Source organism: Carettochelys insculpta, chromosome 32 (assembly GCF_033958435.1).
Source record: "Carettochelys insculpta isolate YL-2023 chromosome 32, ASM3395843v1, whole genome shotgun sequence".
NCBI lineage: Eukaryota > Metazoa > Chordata > Testudines > Carettochelyidae > Carettochelys > Carettochelys insculpta.
Window position 1 is genome coordinate 8138641 of NC_134168.1, and position 8639 is coordinate 8147279.

The 8639-nt window shown below is 56.2% G+C and overlaps 1 protein-coding gene across 1 annotated transcript; it reads left to right on the top strand.

Moving 5' to 3' along the window:
• The first annotated feature begins 403 nt into the window (after nt 1-403).
• On the top strand, nt 404-1372 carry LOC142004902 (olfactory receptor 10A4-like). Its single transcript, XM_074982581.1, has one exon. The coding sequence runs from the start codon at nt 404-406 to the stop codon at nt 1370-1372; it is 969 nt and encodes a 322-aa protein (XP_074838682.1).
• The last annotated feature ends 7267 nt before the right edge of the window (nt 1373-8639 follow it).

An 8639-nucleotide genomic window follows, 5' to 3' on the forward strand; every position in this document is an offset into this window, starting at 1 on the left:
TCTGTGGAGTTCACTGGGCCTGGCATTTCCCCACGCTTTCCTGTGGTTGTTTGATGTAATTTTCTCTCTCTGAATGGTTTCCGAGGTTTTAAGGAAGAATATTTTATAGGACATAAAGGGCCAAAATCCACCCACTGCTTCCAACTTCCATGGAGCTTTTCAGTCTTAGAAAGATTTCAAACGTGCTCAGAGGCCACAGCAGTCTTGACTCATGTAAGATGTGACTGCAGTGGGAATCTGTGCGTTGGTTGGAGGCCAGGTCAGTGGGATGATATGTACAAATAAAACTGCATCAGGGTGTAGTTGGAAGGGTCCCAACAGTAGAGCAAAGCCGTACGAACGTTTTAATTCACAGTCACATGTTTAATTTGGCTCAGACCCAGTCTCCTTCTAACACCTACAGATGACCTCTTCTGACAGCGACCTTGGAGGGAACCAGACCATCTCCCACGTGTTCATCCTGGTGGGGTTCTCATACCTTAACGAGATGCAAATCGCTCTTTTTTTGGTGCTTCTGATCATCTACCTGGTTGCTCTGGTGGGGAACCTGCTCGTTATCCTCCTGATAAAGCTGAACTCCTCCCTCCACACCCCCATGTATTTCTTCCTGGTGAACCTGTCTACCTTGGATATCTGCTTCACCAGCAGTGTGGTCCCTCGGCTACTGGTTCATCTCCTGGTGGAGGAAAAGACCATCTCCATTGCCGGCTGTCCAGCCCAGTTGTACGTTTTCGCCATCATGTGCCTCACGCAATGCTGCCTCCTCGTGGCCATGGCCTATGACCGCTACGTGGCCATATGTCACCCCCTGCACTACACAACCATCATGAGCAGCCGGGTGTGTGCTCTGCTTGGGGGGGCTTCGTGGGCCATCGGCATCTCCATGGAAGCAACTGAAGTCACCTTGATCTTCAGCCTGCCCTTATGCGGCTCCAACTGCATCCACCACTTCTTCTGCGACATCATACCGCTGATGAACATGGCATGTGCCGACACATCGAAGAATAGGGTTATAGGCCTCACAGTGACAGTTTTATTCGTCCTGGGCCCTTTCTTGTTGATAGTCCTGTCCTACGTTCTCATTGTCTGCACCATCCTTAGGCTGCCATCAGCAGCGGGAAGGCGTAAAGCCTTCTCCACCTGCTCCTCCCACGTCACTGTGGTGACTGTGTTCTATGGAACGGCCCTTATCACCTATCTTGGGGTACTGGCCAGCTCCAACTCAGACAGTGATCAAATAGTTGCCCTTGTGAGCAATATTGTATCACCAGCACTGAACCCCATAATTTACACTCTGAGGAACAACGAGGTGAACACAGCCTTCAGAAAAACTGTCCAGAAGAGCAGCGTTCCTCGCCACTGGAGAAATTAGAGATTGGAAAGTTGAGTTCGTCAAAATGAGGTGGTGGTGTGGGGAGGGTGAAGGGAAATCCATAAACGTTTTCTTCAATTTCTTACAACTCTTGATTTTGTTGTTCATTTGAAAGACTTTCTCCTCTTCTCAACCTGTCGTAAAAATGGAAAGAGAAATTCTTGTTGGCAAATCGGCCCCCTAAAAATTAAATTTCCAAATTTTGAGGGGAAATAGGAAAGGCAGAACCGTTTGCCCAGGTTTAATTCACTTAAAAAAGCCTCAGAGGAATAGGTTTAGTCCATGTATTGCCCTGATTCGTGACCTTCACAGTTGGAATGTCAAAGAACAATAGAAGTTCCAGGAGGAAATGTTTCCTTCCAGGTTCACCTACACTTACCTTGTGCTTCCCAGGTCACAGTACCTGCAGCTGTTTTCCTTACCACCCCGCTTGCTCCTGATGCTCTGTGGGATGCTGACAGGGAGAGGTGTGGGGCCTGTATGGAACTAATCATGCCAGACCAATCTGACAGCTTTCTTCCACACATAACAAGTCTCGTGGAGAAGGGAGAGGCGGTGGATGTGGTATATCCAGACTTCAGTCAGGCATTTGACACGGCCTTGCAGGATCTTCTAATCAATAAACTAAGCCAATACAACTCAGATGGGGCTACTACAAGGTTGGCTGGATAAGTGGCTGGATAACAGTTCCCAGGGGGTGTGATAGGACAGGGTTGTAGTCAGGCATCTCCACCGGAACAGTGCTCGGACGTCCATTCTGCTCCCTTTGATGTTAGTCACTTTGGACGGGTCTATGGGATCTCTTTGGATAAGAGCGTAGACCCTGCAGTTAGCCAACACTGCAGACCTCCGAGAGCCCCCAAGAACCACAAACCAAGCGAGGTACGAAGGCCCTGGAGCCAGGTTTATTGTTGTTGACATCTGGTCTCCAACACCTTTATGAGTCTCCAATATGACTCAACAGTTTACATTGGTACATGCACAAGCCGTGACAATGGGCGCGACTCAGTTGACAGCAAGGGGGCTCCGTCTGTCATCCCCAAGGTCGCTCGACACAGCCCCTGTTACACACACTGTTACACACAGGTATAAACAAGTTACATATCCAGGTACAGCCCCCTCATTGTAACACAGCGACACCCCCTAATGTAACTAGATCTAACCGTTACCTTGGGGGATAATGGTGGTACCAGCAAAACACGCTCCATCCTGCTGCCATTACGACCTGGTCCTGAGCGTGGGTGGGACCGAACCTGGTGCTGAGCTGTGATCTACGGGGAGGGGATGGGGAGTGCAGGGTCCCAGGCAGGATGTGTTTACGTGTATCACTCAGTGCCCGGCTCTGGGCGCTTTTAGGCCCTGTGACTGATCTGCTCGGACTCTTGCTCGTTTCCGTGGGCAGAATCTTCCCAGCACAGTTTTTGCTTTAACCCACCGTAGTTTGGGCTTGAGGCCTTTAGCTTTCCTGGATGTTAACACAGCACTGACTGTGGTTCTCAGCCTTTCGCCTTACACCGAGCCTCTCGCAACTGCAGGGGCTTCTGGGCACAGCCAGAGAAATCAACCCAGGGTACCTTGGCTTAAAAGCTGGGTGACTCACAGCTCCGGGCTGGGATTTCCTTCTCCCTACGGCAAATCCAACCAGCCTCCACAGCACCTCTGCCAGCCCCTCTGGCCGCCAGCAGCCACATGAGCAAACCACAGACTGCTCAGCAGCTCTACCAGCTGAGAGCAACAACCCCAAACCCCGATGAGAGGCTCATCATCCTGGTTCACCGGACACCACACAGGTTCTTCCAGACCCCAAAGGTCCCAGCCCTGGACCCTGGTTCCCATACACATGGATCTTACCCAAACAACCACGCAAACCCCAGAGCCTGACGTCTGCTATCGAAGGGTTTAGTAATAGAAAAGGAAAGAACAGGGCTAGAGAGAAGAATGGTTAAAGCAAAACTTCACACGCCTCCATCGTAACTCCTGTTGCAGCCAGTGACGTTATCCGCTGATTCTTGAGAGTCTCCGAACCTTCATTCCAGGTCACCTAGATTCAGTCATTGGAGCCTTGTAGATCCAGCCCCCTGGGGTCCCCACGCTGGGACATGGACCCTTGGAGACCGCAAGAAGAAAGATCCAAGATGGACGCTGTTAAATCCACCTCATCCCTCTGAGGGCTGGACCCCCAGTCCAGACAGGCTGAACTCCTGAGGACGGAAGAACCAAGAAACTCCCTGCCAGGGCCCATCTGACAGCTGTTCATACGTGGTGGGAAAATTCCAGTCTTCTCCACAGGTCCTGGCCCACCACCTGACCAGGCGGGTCTCTGTGCAGAGTTTCCATCCCTTGCAGTCCCAGGAGGAAAACCTCCCATCACAAGATGGGTGTTGGCCCTCTGGAACTTTACTCACTCCATTGTCCTGGCTGGGGTGGAGCCCCACTTCCCCTTGCGACCTCAGCACCGAATCATTTCTCACACCGCCGCAGAGCTGAACCTCTCTAACTTTGCCTACGTCCATGATACAGACACTCAGGAAGCAAACATAGATTCAGGGCATCCCCAGCTTTCATTTGACACCTCACACAATATTTGGGGGCCAATAGCCGCACCGGGCATATAAACGGTTACCAGACCCAATCCACAAGTCCAGCCACGTGACAGGGGCCATTATAAACGCTTCCCAGCCAGGCCGGAAGGGAATAAGAAATGGGGTTTCACAGGAGCCAGCCAGGGGCAGCAATTCCTTCCCCCCGCTCTGCGCTGAGCAGCCTCCGTGGGGCTGGTGCCCAGGGCTGGCCCCACACTTTAGGGAAGATGGGGAGAAGCTGAAGGGGGGCTGGAGAAGAGCCCAAGGCTGAGGAAAGGTGCAGAGAACATGAGCTGTGAGGGGAGGGGAAGAACTGGGCTGGGTGAGGCTGGGAAGGAGAAGACAGAGGGACCTGACAGATGTTTTAAAGCATTTAAGAGTGTTTTAAGGAGGAGGGAAAAACATTGTTCTCCTGGGCCTCTGAGGGCAGGACAAGGAGCAATGGGCTGAACCTGCCCCAAGGGAGGTTTAGGTCGGATGTGAGGAAAACTCCCCACCTGGCCGGGTGGTTGAACACGGGAATAAATTGCCCAGGGGCCGTGGAGTCTCCATCCCTGGAGATGTCTCAGAGCAGGTCACACAGATGTCTGGCGGGGGAGGCTCTGGACGGCGCTGGGCCCTGCCGTGAGGACCAGGGACTGGACTTGGTGACCCCTCGAGGTCCCTTCCAGCTCTCGAGGTCTGTGGCTCTGTGATTTCGCCCTAGAAGCCGAGCTGGGCCCCGTGGCAGAGGGCTCTGCTGCTGCCTGGCTCAGGACACAGGAGAGAGCTGCAGAAGGACCACACGGGGCGCAGGGGTGACCCCAGGGGCTGGGAAAGGCTGAAGATGGGAGGGGGGCTTGGTGCAGACAGGAGCTGGCGTGTGGGGGTTCCCCTGGGCATTGCGGGTGGCAGACAGGCCCTGGGGGAGCAGGGATGGGCCGGGGTGAAGTCAGAGGGAGCTGGGGCAGGACACGGTGTGAGGGGTTGGGGCAGAGGGCGGTTTGAGGAGCCGGGTTACTGGGGAGCAGGGCTGGGAGCAGTGGAGGGAGTGGGGCAGGCGGCTGGAGGCAGAAGAAGGTGCTGGGACGTGACTCCCCGAGGCTGGGAGCTGCAGTTTGGGTGGGGGAGAGGCCATGGTAGGTGCTGAGTGAATCTGGGGGTCACAGGAGGGGTGTTTACTTGGGGCTGTGCTCACGGGGGGGGAGCCAAAGTGAGAGCTGGGGGCGGTTTATGTGGGCACTGGGGGGGGAGGGGGAAGGTGTGGGTCTGGGGTGGGGCTGGGGCTGGGGGGAGGCATTATGGGGTGCACTCCTAGGGGTGAAGGGGCAGAGGGGGCACTGGGTGGGGCTGGGGGAGGCGTAATGGGGTGCACTCCTGGGGTTGAAGGGGTGGAGTGGGGCAGTAGGGCACTGGGTGGTGCTGGGGGAGGGATAATGGGGTGCACTCCTGTGGTTGAAGGGGCAGAGGGGGCAGTGGGGCACTGGGTGGGGCTGGGGGAGGCGTAATGGGGTGCACTGCCGGTGGCTGGAGGGGGCTGTGGGGCACTGGGTGGGGTTGGGGGAGGGGAGTGAACAATAAACAGGTTATCAGAGAAGGTGTGGGGCCGTTACTGGATGAGGGAGGTAACCTAGTGACAGATGATGCAGGAAAAGCTGAAGCACTCAATGCTTTCTCTGCCTCAGTCTTCGTGGACAAAGTCAACTTCCCCATGACGGTCCTAGACGATGCAGTACGGGAAGGTGGAGGGCAGCCATCTGTGGGGAAGGAACATGTTCTGAGCTATCTAGAAAAAACGAGATGTGCACAAGTCCATGGGTCTGGATTTAATGCACCCCAGGGGACTGAGGGAATTGGCAGAGGTCATTGCTGAACCTTTGGCCATTATCCTTGAAGACTCTTGGAGATCGGGGGAGACACTGGATGGCTGGAAGAAGGCAAACATATTGCTCATCTTTAAAAAAGGAAAGAAGGACAATCCAGGGAACTATAGACCCGTCAGCCTTACCTCAATCCCTGGGAAAATAATGGAGGGAATCCTTAAGACCTCCATTCTGGAGCACTTGGAAGAGGGGAAAGTGATCAAAAGTAGCCAACAGGGATTCACCAGGGGCAAGTCCTGCCTCACCAATCTGATTAGCTTCTATGACGAAGGAACAAGCTCTGTGGACATGGGGAAGTCAGTGGATGTGATATACTTTAACTTCAGCAAGGCTTTTGAAACAGTCTCCCACAACATTCTTGTCCATAAGTTAAGGAAATATGGATTGGATCCTTGGACTATAAGATGGATAGAAAGCTGGCTTGATGGTTGGGCCCAACAGGTAGTGGTCAATGGCTCAATGTCTGGATGGTGGTCTGTTCCAAGCGGAGTGCCGCAAGGCTCGGTTCTGGGGCCAGTGTTATTCAACATCTTTATTAATGACCCAGATGAGGGGCTGGGTTGCACCCTCAGCAAGTTTGCGGATGACACAAAACTAGGGGGAGAGGTAGATACGTTGGAGGGTGGAGAGAAAATTCAGAGGGACCTGGATAAATTGGAGGACTGGGACAAAAGAAATCTGATGCGGTTCAATATGGAGAAGTGTAGAGTCCTGCAGCTGGGGTGGAAGAATCCCAAACCTTGTTACAGGCTGGGGACCGACTGGCTCAGCAGCAGTACGATGGAAAGGGACCTAGGGATGATGGTGGATGAAAGGCTGGATATGAGTAAACAGTGAGCCCTTGTAACCAAGAAAACCAACGGCATACTGGGATGCATTAGGAGGAGCATTTGGAGCAGATCTAGAGAAGTGGTTGTTCCTCTCTATTGGGCACTAGTGAGGTCACATCTGGAATATTGGGTCCAGTTTTGGGCCCCCCTGTATAAAAAGGATGTGGATTTGCTGGAGAAGGTTCAGCAGAGGGTAACAAAAATGATTAAGGGTCTGGAGCACAAGACCTATGAGGAGAGGCTGAGGGATCTGGGCTTGTTTAGCTTACAGAAGAGGAGACTTAGAGGTGATTTAATAGCAGCCTTCAACTTCCTGAAGGGGAGCTCTAAAAAGGAGGGTGAGAAACTGTTCTGAGTGGTGTCAGGTGGCAGAACAAGGAGCAATGGTCTGAAGTTGAAGAGGAACAGGTGTAGGTTAGATATTAGGAAAAACTACTTCACCAGGCGGGTGGTGAAGCATTGGAATGTGTTGCCTAGAGAGGTTGGTGGATTCTCCATCCCTTGAGGTTTTTAAGTCCCGGCTGGACAATGTCCTGGCTGGGATGACTTAGTTGGGGTTGATCCTGCTTGAAGCAGGGGGCTGGACTAGATGACCTCCTGAGGTCCCTTCCAGCCCTGGGATTCTGTGAAGGGTAATGGGGTGCACTGCTGGGGGCTGGAGGGGGTAGTGGGGTGCCGTGTGGGGCTGGGGGAGGGGTAATGGGGTGCACTGCTGGGGGCTGGAGGGGCGGAGGGGGTAGTGGGGCACTGGGTGGGGCTGGTGGAGGGGAAATGGGGTGCACTGCTGGGGGCTGGAGGGGCGGAGGGGGTAGTGGGGCACTGGGTGGGGCTGGCAGAGGGGTAAAGGGGTGCACTGCTGGGGGCTGGAGGGGGTAGTGGGGTGATGGGGTACACTGCTAGGGGCCGAGGGGGTAGTGGGGTGCCATGTGGGGCTGGGGGAGGGGTAATGGGGTGCACTGCCAGGGGCAGAGGGGGCAGTGGGGTGCCATGTGTGGCTGGCGGAGGGGTAATGGGGTGCACTGCTGGGGGCTGGAGGGGTGGAGGGGGTAGTGGGGCACTGGGTGGGGCTGGCAGAGGGGTAAAGGGGTGCACTGCTGGGGGCTGGAGGGGGTAGTGGGGTGATGGGGTACACTGCTAGGGGCAGAGGGGGCAGTGGGGTGCCATGTGTGGCTGGCGGAGGGGTAATGGGGTGCACTGCTGGGGGCTGGAGGGGTGGAGGGGGTAGTGGGGCACTGGGTGGGGCTGGCAGAGGGGTAAAGGGGTGCACTGCTAGGGGCCGAGGGGGTAGTGGGGTGCCATGTGGGGCTGGGGGAGGGGTAATGGGGTGCACTGCCAGGGGCAGAGGGGGCAGTGGGGTGATGGGGTGCACTGCTAGGGGCAGAGGGGGCAGTGGGGTGCCATGTGGGGCTGGAGGAGGGGTAATGGGGTGCACTGCCAGGGGCTGGAGGGCGGAGGGGGGAAGTGGGGGGCCTGGGACAACACCAGCAGTCACAGCTGTGTCCACCTCCCTCCGGAGCCCCGCTCCCCTTCCTCCCCCGCTGGCCCCACCCCGCCCCGGGCAGGAGGGGTCCCAGCCCCACACGCCGCTCCCCTGCCCCACTGCTGGCCAGCCGGGGGGCAGCGCGTGCCGGACAATGACTTCCATGCCTTGGCCAGGGAGTGGTGTGAGCCCGAGCGGCCTGGAGCTCCCTGGCTCCCCCTTCTCCAACGCCGAGCGCCCCATGACCCGGGAGCAGCGCACGTGCTGACGGCCGTCTCGGCCGCCGCAGGGGCTCCGGGCACCCGCAGGGGCAGCTCGCCGCGGCCTTTGGCAAAGCAGCAGAACAGTCAGGGGTCGGTCCCGCTCCCGGGGACGTGGCTCAGCCGGGAGCCAGACAGGCGAGCGGGTGATGAGCAGGGCAGGGCGCACCCCGGCCCGAGCAATGGGCGGAGCCCGGCTGTGCCGACACAGCGCCAGCCCGGGGAGAACAACGGCAGTGCCCCGCCCGGCCTT

Excerpts from the sequence above, each read along its gene's own strand:
- LOC142004902 (XM_074982581.1), top strand. The coding sequence starts at position 404 with ATGACCTCTTCTGACAGCGACCTTGGAGGGAACCAGACCATCTCCCAC.